Genomic DNA, 18407 nt, shown 5'->3' on the forward strand with positions numbered 1-18407 from the left:
GCGCCTAGGCGTCCAAAGCGCCCGCCTAGGCGTCGCCTAGTCGCCAAAGCGGCCCCCCCCCTCCCTAAGGCGGTAAGGCGTCGCCTTAAAAACATAGGTGCTCAGAGAGAGAGTACCACCATCCAGAAGACCAAAACAAAACCATCACAAAATAGTCAAAATGTTTTTTTAGCACAAAGCCAAAGGTTCACAATTAGGATCAGAAATGGCGTAAGATGTAACATGAGGTTAAACTGGTAAGGAAACAGAAAGAAAAGCAACAAACATGTAAAAGACGTTTGGTCACCAAATCTGTAGCAAAGCATGTCATATTTGCTACGTACAAAGGAGCCAACCTGCATTCAAGAATGGCAAATGATGACACATGACACAAAATAGAGTAAAAGAAACGAAATAAAAAATAAAAATGTACGAAAATGATCCTGAGATAGACTAGTAACATCTGTCAGAGCATGGCTTAGGATCCGGGCTAAGTTGGTGATTCAATGGCATCAATTAATTATCTTACACAATGTGCGGAAGCTGCCTGTTTTACAGTGTGACCATGAAAAAGAGTTGGGTTCAGATGAAAATACCAAGAATTCTGTATCACAACATGGCCCTCAGATTTCAGGTTCGTCATAGGCTAATGCAGCGGGCTCCAAAGCTGGCGCTGGGGCGTGTCTGGGTGAACCGAAAGAGGAGGCGAGGCCATGGCAAAGGTGCGGCGACGAGGAAGAGGAGAAGGAAGCAGAGGTAGACCTCAACAAGGGCAGGGCCATGGGTCAGTGGCAGATCTTCAGCGGAAGCAACGGCTGACCCAGACACATGCCTCAGCGCCCAGAACAGAGAAGCCACGCCGCATTAGCCATTTCAGGGACTCCAACCTTGCAACGCAACGACTGGTCCCTTCTCGAGCTCAGATCTGAGCCGATCTATCTATCTATCTATCTATCCATCCATCCACATCCCCGCGTTTGGGGGTTTCAACCTAATCATCATCGGGCCAAGCCAAGGAAAAATCCATGCAGCAAGCAAAAATTACAGTACACTAGAGATGGACCAAACAAGCTATGAAGGTAAATCTACACCGAGATCGACCGGAACAGAGCATCAAACCACCGGAGAGCCGATGGAATCGAAGGGGGGAAGAGACGTAGGGGACGGGGCAATGCGGCGGAGAACTTCCCACCGAAGCGAAGGGGACGATGCCGGCGGCGGGCGAGCAGATCCGGAGACTCCCGGCGGCGGGCGGAGGGCGCGAGGGATGGGGTTTCTCCGCCCAGCGGCGCTGGCACCAAAACCCTCCCCGCTCCAGTCTCCGCCCTTTCTGTGTGCGCCATTTACTCCGTTCTGCTTTTGTTTTTTGTTTTTGAGGGGTCTCCGTTCTGCTTTTTTTTAGGGGTCTCGGTTCTGCTTTCGATGCCTCAAGGCGACTCGGCTCCCGATGGGCCACGCGGCTTTGGATGGGCTTTCCTGGCGGGCTGATTGGCCTGCGGTGGGATCCGGAGAGAGTGGTTCTGTGGGCCAGTGGTGGATGCAGACAGCCAGTTTCCTGGGCCGTTACAAAGGCTATTTTCTCGATCAAAAAATGGACCGAACTGGACACCTCTCCACGTGTGGCTTATACATTACTCAAAAAAACGTACGGCTTATAAACCCAGGATATCTTTGTAACTCCTGTAAATTTGAATATCAGTCAATAAAGCATGTTTACCCCTCAAAAAAATTTGTCTCGATAAAAAAACCCTTCCTCTCCCTAAAAATGTGGATAGCAGCGTTGACTTTTGTATGAAAAATGAAAGCATTGGTGGCATGGGGAACTCCGAGGGTCGTGTAGTAATCTCTGTGCGCATGTGTACTAAAAGTTGCGTATTCATCTAAGAAAAAACTAAAAGTTGCATATTATCCTCAATGCAACTTTCAGATGAACTATGTACCTTCCGTCACAGGTATGGCGAGTCATTATGGATGGGAGAGATGTTCTCACCCAGGGCCTTATCCAAAGGATCGGCAATGGTGCTACTACCTCAGCTTGCAATATGTAGTGGTTATCAAGGGAGGCGGACTTGTGACCCGTTGTGTCTTTATCAAATGAGCCACCTCGGCTTGTTTGAGAGTTGATAGGTCATACTTTGGCCTCGTGGAACAGAAATTTGATTCGGCAAGGTTTCCATCCAATGGATTTTGATGTTATCTTGAGCATTCCCCTACCCATGTGTAATATGGAAGATTTTTGGTCATGGAATCATGACTCTCGGGTCTCATTCTCAGCCCGGTCTGCTTGTCATATGCTTGTAGCGACGAAAATGTGAAGAGAAGCTTGGTTGGATGGGGAAAGTGACCCTCAAGCTCAGGCTCGAAAGCAAAAGAGAAGGCATGGGCTGCTCTGTGGAAATCACAAGTTCCTTTGAAGGTACGCTTGTTCATTAGGAGGTTAGCTCAACTCTCTCTTCCAACAACTAATGTTTTGCGATACTGAAATATGTCTGCTACTATTAGTGCCACGGTCGGATGCATGCGGGCATTGGGTGATGAGGAGCTTGTTGAGTGCCAAATACGAAATAGATGATTGTTTTTCACTGATAGAATCATTATCGCATGATCAGCCAACTTGTGTTTTTTTACAATCTGGGTCGTCTGGACGCCGCGCAACAAGACCCTTCATGAAGGGGGTTTCCAGGCTCCGTCATCTACACATGCCTTCATCTCACTGTTCATGGATTATCTTAACATTGCCAAGACACAAAGGATGAAAAAGGTTCATCGACCAAAAACAACCAGCACAAAAAGATGAATCCCTTCCCTAACATGTATTGCCAAGTTAAATTTTGATGGTGTTGCATCTCGAGTCTCGACGGGGAGACATTGGAGTTGTGCTTGTCTTATGTCGTATCAGTGATGGGAACTATCTCGGATAGTCAGCGGTAACCTTGTTAGCACTCATAGATCTAGCTATCATATAAATGATTGTGTGTCCAGGGCTCTTGCATTGGTTGGGGAGTTAGGTGTTCATCGAGTGAGGATCGCCTTAAATTGCCTTTCTAATGTCAGTGATATCCATCAAAGTCCAGGTGGTCGTAATGCCTAGATGATCAAGGAAATAGGTAAGTGGTGCAAGAAGTTTCAGGAAGCAACATTTGCTCATGAAGGGCATTGCTCCAACTTGGAAGAACACAAAGTAGCATGTTATGCTCTTTCTTTTTCATTTTGGTTGCCATTCATGGATTTGTTGGAAATATGCCCTAGAGGCAATAATAAAATGGTTATTATTATATTTCGTTGTTCATGATAATTGTCTATTGTTCATGCTATAATTGTGTTATCCGAAAATCGTAATACATGTGTGAATGCATAGACCACAACGCGTTCCTAGTGAGCCTCTAGTTGACTAGCTCGTTGATCAATAGATAGTCATGGTTTCCTGACTATGGACATTGGATGTCATTGATAACGAGATCACATCATTAGGAGAATGATGTGATGGACAGGACCCAATCCTAAGCATAGCTCAAAGATCATGTAGTTCGTTTGCTGTAGCTTTTCTGAATGTCAAGTATCATTTCCTCAGACCATGAGATTGTGCAACTCCCGGATACAGTAGGAGTGCCTTGGGTGTGCCAAACGTCACAACGTAACTGGGTGACTATAAAGGTACATTACAGGTATCTCCGAAAGTGTCTGTTGGGTTGGCACGAATCGAGACTGAGATTTGTCACTCCGTATGACGGAGAGGTATCTCTGGGCCCACTCGGTAATGCATCATCATAATGAGCTCAATGTGACCAAGTGGTTGATCACGGGATCATGCATTACGGTACGAGTAAAGTGACTTGCCGGTAACGAGATTGAACAAGGTATTGAGATACCAACGATCGAGTCTCAGGCAAGTAACGTACCGATTAACAAAGGGAATTGAATCCTTGACATCGTGGTTCATCCGATGAGATCATCATGGAGCATGTGGGAGCCAACATGGGTATCCAGATCCCGCTGTTGGTTATTGACCGGAGAGGCGTCTCGGTCATGTCTGCATGTCTCCCGAACCCGTAGGGTCTACACACTTAAGGTTCGGTTACGTCAGGGTTGTAGAGATATTAGTATGCAGTAACCCGAAAGTTGTTCGGAGTCCCGGATGATATCCCAGACGTCACGAGGAGTTCCGAAATGGTCCGGAGGTAAAGATTTATATATAGGAAGTCTAGTTTCAGCCATCGGGAAGGTTTCGGGGGTCACCGATATTGTTCCGAGACCACCGGAAGGGTCCCGGGGGTCCACCGGATGGGGCCACCTATCCCGGAGGGCCCCATGAGCTGAATTGGGTGGGGAACCAGCCCCTAGTGGGCTGGTGCACCCCCCCCTTGGGCCTGCCCTGCGTCTAGGGTTGGGAAACCCTAGGGGTGGGGGCGCCCCCCACTTGGCTTGGGGGGAAGCCACCCCTTGGCCGCCGCCCCCTTGGAGATCCATCTCCTTAGGGCCGGCGCCCCCCCAAGGCCCCTATATAAAGAGGGGGAGGGAGGGAAGCTGCACCCTTGCTCTTGGCGCCTCCCTCTCCCTCCGTAACACCTCTCCTCCCCGCTTGCGCTTAGCGAAGCCCTGCCGGGATCCTGCTGCATCCACCATCACGCCATCATGCTGCTAGATCTTCATCAACCTCTCCTCCCCCTTGCTGGATCAAGAAGGAGGAGACTTCTTCCTAACCGTATGTGTGTTGAACGCGGAGGTGCCGTCCGTTCGGCACTAGGTCATCGGTGATTTGAATCACGTCGAGTACGACTCCATCAACCCCGTTCTCTTGAACGCTTCCGCGCGCGATCTACAAGGGTATGTAGATGCACTCCTCTCTCCCTTGTTGCTAGATGACTCCATAGATTGATCTTGGTGATGCATAGAAAATTTTAAAATTCTGCTACGTTCCCCAACAGTGGCATCATGAGCTAGGTCTATGCATAGTTTCTATGCACGAGTAGAACACAAAGCAGTTGTGGGCATTGATATTGTCAATTTGCTTGCCGTTACTAGTCTTATCTTGATTCGGCGGCATCGTGGGATGAAGCGGCCCGGACCGACCTTACACATACGCTCACGTGAGACTGGTTCCACCGATTGACATGCACTAGTTGCATAAGGTGGTTGGCGGGTGTCTGTCTCTCCCACTTTAGTCGGATCGGATTCGATGAACAGGGTCCTTATGAAGGGTAAATAGAAATTGGCAATTCACGTTGTGGTTTTGGCATAGGTAAAAAACGTTCTTGCTAGAAACCTATAGCAGCCACGTAAAAACTTGCAACAACAATTAGAGGACGTCTAACTTGTTTTTGCAGCAAGTATTTTGTGATGTGATATGGCCAAAGGATGTGATGAATGATATATGTGATGTATGAGATGATCATGTTCTTGTAATAGGAATCACGACTTGCATGTCGATGAGTATGACAACCGGCAGGAGCCATATGAGTTGTCTTTATTTATTTATAACTTGCGTGTCAACATAAACGTCATGTAATTACTTTACTTTATTACTAAAGCGTTAGCCATAGTAGTAGAAGTAATAGATGATGAGACGACTTCAAGAAGACACGATGATGGAGATCATGGTGTCATGCCGGTGACAACAATGATCATGGAGCCCCGAAGATGGAGATCAAAAGGAGCAAATGATATTGGCCATATCATGTCACTATTTGATTGCATGTGATGTTTATCATGTTTTACATCTTATTTGCTTAGAACGACGGTAGCTTAAATAAGATGATCCCTCGTAATAATTTCAAGAAAGTGTTCCCCCTAACTGTGCACCGTTGCGAAGGTTCGTTGTTTCGAAGCACCACGTGATGATCGGGTGTGATAGATTCTAACGTTCGAATACAACGGGTGTAAGCCAGATTTACACACGCAATACACTTAGGTTGACTTGACGAGCCTAGCATGTACAGACATGGCCTCGGAACACAGAAGACCGAAAGGTCGAGCATGAGTCGCATAGAAGATACGATCAACATGAAGATGTTCACCGATGTTGACTAGTCCGTCTCATGTGATGATCGAACAACACCTAGTTGACTCGGATCATGTTTCACTTAGATGACTAGAGGGATGTCTATCTGAGTGGGAGTTCATTGAGTAATTTGATTAGATGAACTTAATTATCATGAACTTAGTCTAAAATCTTTACAATATGTCTTGTAGATCAAATGGCCCATATTGTCCTCAACTTCAACGCATTCCTAGAGAAAACCAAGCTGAAAGACGATGGCAGCAACTATACGGACTGGGTCCGAAACCTGAGGATCATCCTCATAGCTGTCAAGAAAGATTATGTCCTAGAAGCACCGCTAGGTGACGCACCTGTCCCACAGAACCAAGACGTTATGAACGCTTGGCAGTCACGTGCTGATGATTACTCCCTCATTCAGTGCGGCATGCTTTACAGCTTAGAACCAGGGCTCCAAAAGCGTTTTGAGAGACACAGAGCATATGAGATGTTCGAAGAGCTGAAAATGGTTCTTCAAGCTCATGCCCGGGTCGAGAGATATGAAGTCTCCGACAAGTTCTTCAGCTGTAAGATGGAGGAAAATAGTTATGTTAGTGAGCACATACTCAGAATGTCTGGGTTGCATAACCGCTTGACTCAGCTGGGAGTTAATCTCCCGGATGACGCGGTCATAGACAGAATCCTTCAGTCGCTTCCACCGAGCTACAAGAGCTTTGTGATGAACTTCAATATGCAGGGGATGGAACAGACCATTCCTGAGGTATATTCAATGCTGAAATCAGCAGAGGTGGAAATCAAAAAGGAACATCAAGTGTTGATGGTGAATAAAACCACTAAGTTCAAGAAAGGTAAGGGTAATAAGAACTTCAAGAAGGACGGCAAGGGAGTTGCCGCGCCCGGTAAGCAAGCTACCGGGAAGAAGCCAAAGAATGGACCCAAGCCCGAGACTGAGTGTTTTTATTGCAAGGGAAGTGGTCACTAGAAGCGGAACTGCCCCAAATACTTAGCGGACAAGAAGGCCGGCAATACTAAAGGTATATGTGATATACATGTAATTGATGTGTACCTTACCAGTACTCGTAGTAGCTCCTGGGTATTTGATACCGGTGCGGTTGCTCACATTTGTAACTCAAAGCAGGAGATGCGGAATAAGCGGAGACTGACGAAGGACGAGGTGACGATGCGCGTCGGGAATGGTTCCAAGGTCGATGTGATCGCCGTCAGCACGCTACCTCTACATTTACCTACGGGATTAGTTTTAAACCTCAATAAATGTTATTTAGTGCCAGCTTTGAGCATAAACATTGTATCAGGATCTCGTTTAATTCGAGATGGCTACTCATTTAAATCCGAGAATAATGGTTGTTCTATTTATATGAGAGATATGTTTTATGGTCATGCTCCGATAGTGAATGGTTTATTCTTAATGAATCTCGAGCGTAATGCTACACATATTCATAGTGTGAATACCAAAAGATGTAAGGTTGATAATGATAGTCCCACATACTTGTGGCACTGCCGCCTTGGTCACATAGGTGTCAAACGCATGAAGAAGCTCCATGCAGATGGACTTTTGGAGTCTCTTGATTACGAATCATTTGACACGTGCGAACCATGCCTCATGGGTAAAATGACCAAGACTCCGTTCTCAGGAACAATGGAGCGAGCAACCAACTTATTGGAAATCATACATACTGATGTGTGTGGTCCAATGAGTGTTGAGGCTCGCGGTGGCTATCGTTATGTTCTCACCCTCACTGATGACTTAAGTAGATATGGGTATGTCTACTTAATGAAACACAAGTCTGAGACCTTTGAAAAGTTCAAGGAATTTTAGAGTGAGGTTGAGAATCAGCGTGACAAGAAAATCAAGTTCTTGCGATCAGATCGTGAGGGAGAATACTTGAGTCACGAATTTGGCACACACTTAAGAAAATGTGGAATAGTTTCACAACTCATGCCGCCTGGAACACCTCAGCGTAATGGTGTGTCCGAACATCGTAATCGCACTCTATTAGATATGGTGCGATCTATGATGTCTCTTATCGATTTACCGCTGTCATTTTGGGGCTATGCTTTAGAGACTGCCACATTCACTTTAAATAGAGCTCTGTCGAAATCCATTGAGACGACACCGTATGAATTATGGTTTGGGAAGAAACCTAAGCTGTCGTTTCTAAAAGTTTGGGGATGCGATGCTCATGTCAAGAAACTTCAACCTGAAAAGCTCGAACCCAAATCGGAAAAATGCGTCTTCATAGAATACCCTAAAGAAACTATTGGGTATACCTTCTACCTCAGATCCGAAGGCAAGATCTTTGTTGCCAAGAATGGGTCCTTTCTAGAGAAAGAGTTTCTCTCAAAAGAAATAAGTGGGAGGAAAGTAGAACTTGATGAAGTATTACCTCTTGAACCGGTAAGTGGCGCAGCTCAAGAAAATGTTCCTGAGGTGCCTGCACCGACTAGAGAGGAAGTTGATGATGATGATCGTGAAACTTCAGATCAAGTTGCTACTGAACTTCGTAGGTCCACAAGGGCGTGTTCCGCACCAGAGTGGTACGGCAACCCTGTCTTGGAAATCATGTTGTTAGACAACGGTGAACCTTCGAACTATGAAGAAGCGATGGCGGGCCTGGATTCCGACAAATGGCTGGAAGCCATGAAATCCGAGATAGGATCCATGTATGAAAACGAAGTATGGACTTTGACTGACTTGCCGATGATCGGCGAGTCATAGAAAATAAATGGATCTTTAAGAAGAAGACAAACGCGAATGGTAATGTGACCATCTATAAAGCTCAGCTTGTCGCTAAGGGTTATCGACAAGTTCAAGGGGTTGACTACGATGAGACTTTCTCACCCATAGCGAAGCTGAAGTCCGTCCGAATCATGTTAGCAATTGCCGCATTCTATGATTATGAAATATGGCAAATGGACGTCAAAACGACATTCCTTAATGGTTTCCTTAAGGAAGAATTGTATATGATGCAGCCGGAAGGTTTTGTCGATCCTAAGAATGCTGACAAGATGTGCAAGCTCCAACGCTCGATTTATGGGCTGGTGCAAGCATCTCGGAGTTGGAACATTCGTTTTGATGAGATGATCAAAGCGTTTGGGTTTACACAGACTTATGGAGAAGCCTGCATTTACAAGAAAGTGAGTGGGAGCTCTGTAGCATTTCTCATATTGTATGTGGATGACATACTGTTGATGGGAAATGATATAGAATTCTTGGAAAGCATAAAGGCCTACTTGAACAAGTGTTTTTCAATGAAGGACCTTGGAGAAGCTGCTTATATATTAGGCATCAAGATCTATAGAGATAGATCGAGACGCCTCATTGGTCTTTCACAGAATACGTACCTTGACAAGATATTGAAGAAGTTCAAAATGGATCAGTCAAAGAAGGGGTTCTTGCCTGTATTGCAAGGTACGAGATTGAGCACGGCTCAATGTTCGACCACGGCAGAAGATAGAGAAAAGATGAGTGTCGTCCCCTATGCCTCGGCCATAGGGTCTATCATGTATACTATGTTGTGTACCAGACCTGATGTAAACCTTGCCGTAAGTTTGGTAGGAAGGTACAAAGTAATCCCGGCATGGAACACTGGACAACGGTCAAGAATATCCTGAAATACCTAAAAAGGACTAAGGACATGTTTCTCGTTTATGGAGGTGACGAAGAGCTCGTCGTAAAGGGTTACGTCGATGCTAGCTTCGACACAGATCTGGATGACTCTAAGTCACAAATCGGATACGTGTATATTTTGAATGGTGGGGCAGTAAGTTGGTGCAGTTGCAAGCAAAGCATTGTGGCGGGATCTACATGTGAAGTGGAGTACATGGCAGCCTCGGAGGCAGCACAAGAAGCAGTCTGGGTGAAGGAGTTCATTACCAACCTAGGAGTCATACCCAATGCATCGGGCCCGATGACTCTCTTCTATGACAACACTGGAGCTATTGCCCTTGCCAAGGAGCCCAGGTTTCACAGGAAGACCAGGCATATCAAGCGTCGCTTCAACTCCATTCGTGAAAATGTTTAAAATGAAGACATAGAGATTTGTAAAGTACATACGGACCTGAATATGGCAGATCCGTTGACTAAACCTCTCCCTAAAGCAAAACATGATCAACACCAGAACTGCATGGGTGTTCGATTCATCACAATGTAACTAGACTATTGACTCTAGTGCAAGTGGAAGACTGTTGGAAATATGCCCTAGAGGCAATAATAAAATGGTTATTATTATATTTCGTTATTCATGATAATTGTCTATTGTTCATGCTATAATTATGTTATCCGGAAATCGTAATACATGTGTGAATGCATAGACCACAACGCGTTCCTAGTGAGCCTCTAGTTGACTAGCTCGTTGATCAATAGATAGTCATGGTTTCCTGACTATGGACATTCGATGTCATTGATAACGGGATCACATCATTAGGAGAATGATGTGATGGACAGGACCCAATCCTAAGCATAGCTCAAAGATCGTGTAGTCCGTTTGCTGTAGCTTTTCTAAATGTCAAGTATCATTTCCTCAGACCATGAGATTGTGCAACTCCCGGATACCGTAGGAGTGCCTTGGGTGTGCCAAACATCACAACGTAACTGGGTGACTATAAAGGTACATTACAGGTATCTCCGAAAGTGTCTGTTGGGTTGGCACGAATCGAGACTGAGATTTGTCACTCCGTATGACGGAGAGGTATCTCTGGGCCCACTCGGTAATGCATCATCATAATGAGCTCAATGTGACCAAGTGGTTGATCACGGGATCATGCATTACGGTACGAGTAAAGTGACTTGCCGGTAACGAGATTGAACAAGGTATTGAGATACCAACGATCGAGTCTCAGGCAAGTAACGTACCGATTAACAAAGGGAATTGTATACGGATTGATTGAATCCTCGACATCGTGGTTCATCCGATGAGATCATCATGGAGCATGTGGGAGCCAACATGGGTATCCAGATCCCGCTGTTGGTTATTGATCGGATAGGCGTCTCGGTCATGTCTGCATGTCTCCCGAACCCGTAGGGTCTACACACTTAAGGTTCGGTTACACTAGGGTTGTAGAGATATTAGTATGCAGTAACCCGAAAATTGTTCGGAGTCCCGGATGAGATCCCGGACATCACGAGGAGTTCCGGAATGGTCCGGAGGTAAAGATTTATATATAGGAAGTCTAGTTTCGGCCATCGGGAAGGTTTCAGGGGTCACCGGTATTGTACCAGGACCACCGGAAGGGTCCCGGGGGTCCACCGGGTGGGGCCACCTATCCCGGAGGGCCCCATGGGCTGAATTGGGTGGGGAACCAGCCCCTATTGGGCTGGTGTGCCCCCCTTAGGCCTGTCCTGCGCCTAGGGGTGGGGGCGCCCCCCACTTGGCTTGGGGGGGAAGCCACCCCTTGGTCGCCGCCCCCTTGGAGATCCATCTCCCTAGGGCCGGCGCCCCCCCCCCCAAGGCCCCTATGTAGAGAGGGGGGAGGGAGGGCAGCCGCACCCTTGCTCTTGGCGCCTCCCTCTCCCTCCGTAACACCTCTCCTCCCCGCTTGCGCTTGGCGAAACCATGCCGGGATCCTGCTGCATCCAACACCACGTCGTCGTGCTGCTGGATCTTCATCAACCTTTCCTCCCCCCTTGCTGGATCAAGAAGGAGGAGACGTCTTCCTAACCGTACGTGTGTTGAACGCGGAGGTGCCGTCCGTTCGGCACTAGGTCATCGGTGATTTGAATCACGTCGAGTACGACTCCATCAACCCCGTTCTCTTGAACGCTTCCGCGCGCGATCTACAAGGGTATGTAGATGCACTCCTCTCTCCCTTGTTGCTAGATGACTCCATAGATTGATCTTGGTGATGCGTAGAAAATTTTAAAATTCTGCTACATTCCCCAACAGGATTCTCCAACCTCATGGTGTAATTCATATTCCTCAAAACATAATGCATCAATAAAGCGGGTGAATTTTTCTAAAAAGGGAACTTGTTGCCTGGGGAGCTACTTTTTCCCCTGAAAAAGGAGAGTCCTTCCCTCTTCAGTGAGGTGGCGCACTCGTTGTGGTACAAATCCATATTCACCTCCCTGCTCACTTGTTCACCTTCCCTCTCCGGTCAAAAAACTTCAACAACCCCCTCTCCTCGCTTTGGCAGTGGCGATTGTCTCCTGCCTCTTCGAGAGGGTGCTCTCCCCCTCCTCCTCCTCCTCGTGTAGGGTCGGTGTTCTCCCCCTTCTCTAACATCGGTGGTATTGTCTTCCCTTCTCGCAGACAACGATTGTCACATCCTCCCTCTTTGGCACATACGATGGTGAAGCACCCCTCCCCCTCCGACGCCTTGCTTTGTTGGCTCCAACATTCGTGGTGACGTGGTAGCATCACGTTGGTGTGTCGCGTGTGGTTGACCTCATCCAGGGAAAATGGCGAGCTCTTCGCGCTCATGTGCATCTACCAAGTCTATTGAGACTGTGTGTGTTTGCACACACAAAAATGGCACGCTTAAAAACAATCACCATAGTGCGCACTTGATTCATAGTTACTTGTTTTGCATTATATTTCTGCCTTTTTTTCGAGAACGCCTTGAAAGGGGCAGGCTTGTAAGTTGTTTGTACGGCTCCATCGCTTTGACTTAATGCACTACTTGGGTCCTTCCGGACCTTATTCCTTGTTGAAGAAAAAAAAAGGGAGGGGGGCAGGAAGTTTCTGCATTGCATCACAGTTCTGCCTCGGAGACTTGTGGCACTCCCAAATTCTAGATGGTGGTCTTCCCAAACAAAGCAACACAAAAAAAGTTGCTTTCAGATAGACGGTGGTGGTACTCCTTGACGTTGTTCTCCCTCCGGTCCTTTTTACTCTACATATTAGATTTATGCCAAGCCAAACTTTATAAAGTTTGACCAAATTTATATTAAAAAATATCAACATCTACAATATTAATTTGGTATTGTGAATGTCGATACTTTTTCCTATAAATTGGTCAAAGTAGAGATACTTTGACTTCGGACAAAACTTATATGCAGAGTAAAAAGGACCGGAGGGAGTACTACTAGTGTTGTGTTATGTTAAACATTTTTTTTGCGAGGAATGTTAAACCTTCTTACAGAAGGACAGCCAGCAGGCAGAAAATGTTGCGAGGAATGTTAAACGTTTTTTTTTTGGTTGCGAGGAATGTTAAGCGTTTTTTTTTTCAAAAAAAAAGACCTCCCTATCCGAGCGCCAAAACTATTCCTGCTACACGCCTACACCGACCGAACCCATACACACGCTACTTGTAAAGTGGGATGGCGGCCGCGTCGTCACATCCATCCATCATGCTCTCCACTCCACGATTCCATCGACCGGAAATTCCCCCACCTGAATTATAGCGAGGCGATGCCCGCATCCATCCATTCCGCCCACTTTCACCACAGCACTTTCACCCCGCCTTCCAGTCTCCGGATCTCAACATGCCACTGCACACTCAACATCCCGCCGCACGACGGCGACCACGGATCCAACGCCATCGGGAGGCGAAGATGAACCACACGCAATGCCCACGGCCCCAACCGCCGGCCCGATTTGATTTGATCGCCGCTGTCAAATCATCCAGCGGATTAGTGCCGAGGCCACCCGCGCTGATCAACCTAATCAATCATCATCAGGATATGTATAATGTGACACTTGTGCTGGTACTCGGCGCGCTGTCACACGCCCGGGGAGCCATGAAAGCCTCCTCCCATTTGCCACTGCCCCGGGTTAAGAATGAATGAATGATCACCATGCACGATACGCTCAATTATTTCGTCCGTCCGAGCAAGCAAGCAAGCCACCTTTGTACTACATAATACGTAGTACTCCCTTCATTATTTTATAATGTAGTGCGCTCGCGTTTTTCGAGATTTAAGTTCAATTATAAATTTAACCAACGAGACCGACTCATAATGTAGTGCGCCCGCATTTTTCGAGATTTAAGTTCAATCATAAATTTAACCAACGAGACCGACTGCGGTGGGAGTAAAAATTATACCACTAAATTCGTATTTTCAATTTGAATTCGGTGACATAATTTTTGCTCCCATCGCAGTCAGTCTCGTTGATTAAATTTACAATCAAACTTGGATATCTGAAAGCGCGGGCGCACTACATTGTGGAATTGATGGAGTATGGTTTTCTGGTATGGTGGGTTCGTTTCGCTGTCAGCCATATGCCGTAGCACATGATAACTTCTTCAGGAAAGAAAAATTGTTCCTCCCATCCGGTCACCCTCAGCAGCCACCATGGGCCCGGCCCAGATGCCTCTATTTTACTACTCTACCTTATTCCTTCTCTTCGCCTAGCTGTACTGGAGTACTTATCTTTCTCACTACAGGAAATGCGTCCTCCTCCATGCTGAAAAGAACTCGACCCACCTCCCAGAAATCATGGTAGCTGAACCCAAAGGAGATCGTGGAACACTCAAAAGCTCATGAAAAAGGTGGCAGGTACGTACATGTGCAATGATTCTCCCATTAGACAAAACCACTGTTCATGCTTGCTAAAACAACATGCACCAACCGCACCAAAAGGGCATGGACCGAGGAGGGAGAAGGCTTCATCATGTGAGACAAGCCCAGTGCGCATGATCCTCGTCTGCGCTGTAGAATAAGGCAAGCACACATGCTAATGTAAAAGAACAGAAGCACTGAAACCCTTTCTGCTCTTTACCAGACAATGGGCATCCATAGAAAAAGCTCAAAGGCAAATCATGAAGGTGAGGGAACCTTAGGTTAAATCCGGAAGAGACCAACCGCATCCACGAAACTTTGCTTCAAAGGAAGCAATCATGGTGCGAAGCAACGCATGCTACCGAGTCCCAGTTCCAGCAAGCTACAAACAAAGCAGAATTACAAGCAAACGAAAGGGAGTGTCCGTGATCTAGAATGGAAGTCCTATGGGGGGAATGAGGGTTCTACTACTTTCTTCCCTTCCCTCGACCGCCGCCGCCTGTGTCGTCGTCGACCTCCGTCGGTCGCCGGTTTTATTCACAGGCCAGTTTCGTGTCGAAGCTGCTCAGGCACATTGCGAAGGCCTGGAACGCCGACAGCGGGTAGCGGTAGTCCATGGTGAACATGTCCTTGGACACCTTGCCGAACTGCAGGATGATCTTGTCCTGCTCCGGCGCCGGGGCGGGCTGCGACGGGGCCGGGGCCGGCGCCCCCGCCCCCGCCCCCGTGGCGGGGGGCGGGGGCTGGCTCGGCGCCGCGATCAGCTGGAAGTTCTTCACCGAGGCGATGGTCACGCGGCCGCGGAAGTTGAGGCACCAGCACTGCAGCTGCTCGTGCCACCTCGGAACCTTGTTGCGGAGCACCAGCGGCCTCTCCTTGTTCTCTCCGTCTTCGTCACGGCTTATGGCGGCGCCTCCGGCAATGTCGGACAGAAACCGGGAACTGCTGAAGTAACGGGAGCTGCTGAAATCCGTGGACCGGTCCATGATGGATGACTTGGAGAAGGAGCTCATGCTGCGAAACGAGTCCTCTAGAGCCCGGGGCATGATCTGGTCAGGCTGCCCAGGGACTATGCCGCCGGGCTCGACCGATGAGGCCGGTATGGAGTGCATGATGCAGTTCATCCGCCTAGGGCCCCTCGTGCCAAGAACATTTAGCTCGTAAGACACCTGAGCTATGTTGTAGCTGCCGGATGGCACCTTGGGAGACACTTTCTTAGAGTTGAATCTCCGGCTACTCCGTCCAACCGGAGGAACTAAAGCCCCATTGTAGGGGGGCTGCGTGTCATATACTATGAATTTTGTGCCGAGGAAGTTTGACCTGGAAATGAAAAGAAAGTTGGTTTCATTATCCGCAAATGCATGAGACCAGGAGGAAATGGTTACAGTATACATGTATAACTCGTACCTCAGTTTTCCAATGTAGGTGCTGCTTGATCTTGAGATGTTTTCAGCATCCATTGAGATAACATATTCGGTGCAGGTTGTCCTGCGGATCCTTTTAGCAGACAAGAGGAACTTGCCATTCTCCACAAGTACCGCTGATTCAAAATAAAAGAAATAAAAGATCAGCACCTCAACTTCACCATGATATCATTTTCTTTTTGCGGATAACTTCACCACGATTTCATCATAGAATAAAAACAGGTAGAAACATTTGAGACAAAACCAAGGCCAAAATGTAGAATTTCATACTAGCATATTAGCTAGTTTTCAGCAAAAGACATATCCTTGGGGCGACCTTAGCACAATATATGAATAGTATATACTTCTAAAGGTGAAAAAGGCTATCATACCATTAGTCAGGCACAAGTAGAGATGATAAGTAGACTTTGATTTATCTCGCTTTATAAAACATTGAATCATTCCATCTCGAGGGCCAGGCTGTTGAAAAAAATAAACGAGTGTCAGGTGTCTTGACTTAAGAGGCATGAGAATAAGCAAAACAACAAACACTCCTCAGTCTCAGATGTTGCCATCTAGGTAGAACAAAATAGCATTCTTGGTAGCATTCAGGTTAAGGATTGCTTTATTAGCACACGGGGAAATTTCACCTGCTTCAGAGAGACGGGGAAGGTGAGCTTTCCGCAAAACTCCGGGCTCGTCACAATCTCCCTGCACATGTCCCTCCACGCCTTGCAAACGGCGGCGCAGGACACCACATGCTTGCGCGACGGCCAGGTGCTCTCGCTTGCCTCCAGCCTCCGGATCACGTCGCTGAGGAGCTCGGGAGGGAGGCTGGCCCAGCGGCTCTCCTGGACTATGAGATCGGCGTCGCGGAGCTCGTGCACCGTGCTCTGGCACTTGCCCCTGTGGTGCCCGGTGAGGCCGGACAGGCCGGAGATGGTCACCTCGAAGCTCCGCCTCGACAGGCTGCCGAAACCGTCCCTGACATCACGAACTATGCTGCGGAACGACATCTGCGCTAGGTAGATGCAGGCTGGAAGCTCGAAGCTTTCTAAACTGTTCCTCTTATTGAGCAGAGGTCACAGATCACGGCACCAGAGCAAGGATTGCTGCTCCGGAGTATGTCTAGATAGAAGCAATCATCAACGTGTACCTGCGGAAGAGAGAGCAAAATAACCTTGGTGAGTATAGCATGAAAGAGACACCCGTCTTGGTGAAAAATTATACTAATTCCGTTGCAGCCCCCTGCTAGGAACAAATCGCCTCATCAAGAGAAAAAGAGTAGTCCACACATCGAAAATGGCCATGGCGGCGCCGGGAAAAAAAAGAACATGATACCCCGGTGGCATGCTGCGACATTTGGAGAAAGAAATCTTCACCCTAGTACAGCTATCCCATGACAAACTTGGAAATATGCCGTTCCATGGTAAAATAAATAAATCAAGAAGGCTCCATTTCACCCCGGATAGAGACAATAAAAAAGAGGATCTCTGAAGAACATATGTAGTGCTAAGAAATCGACAGGTTCCTACGCGAGATCTGAAGTCTTGTGCGGGGACAAGAACGACGACTGTGGCAGTCAAAGCCGAGGCGTTAGGACAGCTGAACGAACTCTTGGCACGGACGAATTTAACGGACGAGAGAACAAAAAGATGCCAAGAACTCGGCATTTACTGCCGCATCCGGACGCACGGTCGCTTGATCCGGACAGTAAACGCCCCGAAAAGCTCGCCCCCGCACAACCGGCGCGTCAATCAATCAAATCAAGGACGGAGGAAGGCCAAGACTCCCCGAAATAACTCACATCAGCGCGGACTCTGGGGGTCTTGAGCGCCGATCCGGAGCTCCCGCGCCCGTGCCGCCGCCTCTGGAGACGAACGAGGTCGATCCGGCTCCAGCCCCAGCTGCCGCGCTCACGCCGTCCCCGCCTGGAGGTTCCTTTCTTGGGCACGCGAAGAGGGTGGGAGAGAGAGGAGAGGAGGTGAGGTGGGTGTGAAGAGGGAGGGAGGGAGACCCGGAGCGAGCGAGCGGAGGGGAATGGGGAAAGGCGCAGAGACACACACACACGAGGCGGGTGCCGCGGCTGTTGTTTATCGTCTCCCGTCCGCGCTCGCTCGCTCCGGTCCACGGGGCGGGGGGTGGCGTTCGGTTGACCGTTCCGTTGCGTTCCGTCTCCTGTCCTCCTGCCGTGTGGGTGTGTGTGCGTGCCGACTTGCGCGCGGGGCGTGACGGCGTCAGCCTCGCTCCTGCCGCTCCATTTTCTTCTTGGTTCCTGACGTCTCCCGAGTCCGCTGGCGCCTGCGTCGCTCGCTACCTGCGCGCATTTCGCTGGCTCGCTGCCGCGGCAGGGAAAGCGGGTCGCTTTTGGTGGGCTTTGGCCGAGCTTTCTGCTTTCGCCCGCGTGCACGGCTGCCCGTGGGCGCGGGGGTTCCTGGCGCTGGCGACCGCACGCTGACGTGCTGCCGATTGGGTTAACACGGTTGTTTTAACAAATCAATCAGGGATCAGGGCGAGTGAATAGACCAGTCTACACTCTGGAAGATGTACTACTATACTATCTGTACGA

At 48.2% G+C, this 18407-nt stretch overlaps 1 protein-coding gene across 2 annotated transcripts; it reads right to left on the reverse strand.

Moving 5' to 3' along the window:
- Positions 1-14650: 14650 nt before the first annotated feature.
- Positions 14651-17912, reverse strand: LOC119280940 (tubby-like F-box protein 8). Of its 2 annotated transcripts, none has more exons than XM_037561617.1 (5): positions 17646-17912; positions 16489-16994; positions 16231-16318; positions 15843-15975; positions 14651-15755 (listed from the first exon to the last, which is right to left on the reverse strand). In XM_037561617.1, the coding sequence occupies exons 2-5, from the start codon at positions 16852-16854 to the stop codon at positions 14969-14971; spliced, it is 1374 nt and encodes a 457-aa protein (XP_037417514.1). In that variant the 5' UTR covers positions 16855-16994; positions 17646-17912; the 3' UTR covers positions 14651-14968. The 2 variants fall into 2 exon arrangements, with proteins under 2 accessions (XP_037417514.1, XP_037417519.1); XM_037561622.1 differs by lacking the exon at positions 17646-17912 and adding an exon at positions 17374-17599.
- Positions 17913-18407: the final 495 nt, after the last annotated feature.

The sequence above is a fragment of the Triticum dicoccoides genome, chromosome 1A (genome assembly GCF_002162155.2).
Source record: "Triticum dicoccoides isolate Atlit2015 ecotype Zavitan chromosome 1A, WEW_v2.0, whole genome shotgun sequence".
NCBI classification, from domain to species: Eukaryota; Viridiplantae; Streptophyta; class Magnoliopsida; order Poales; family Poaceae; genus Triticum; species Triticum dicoccoides.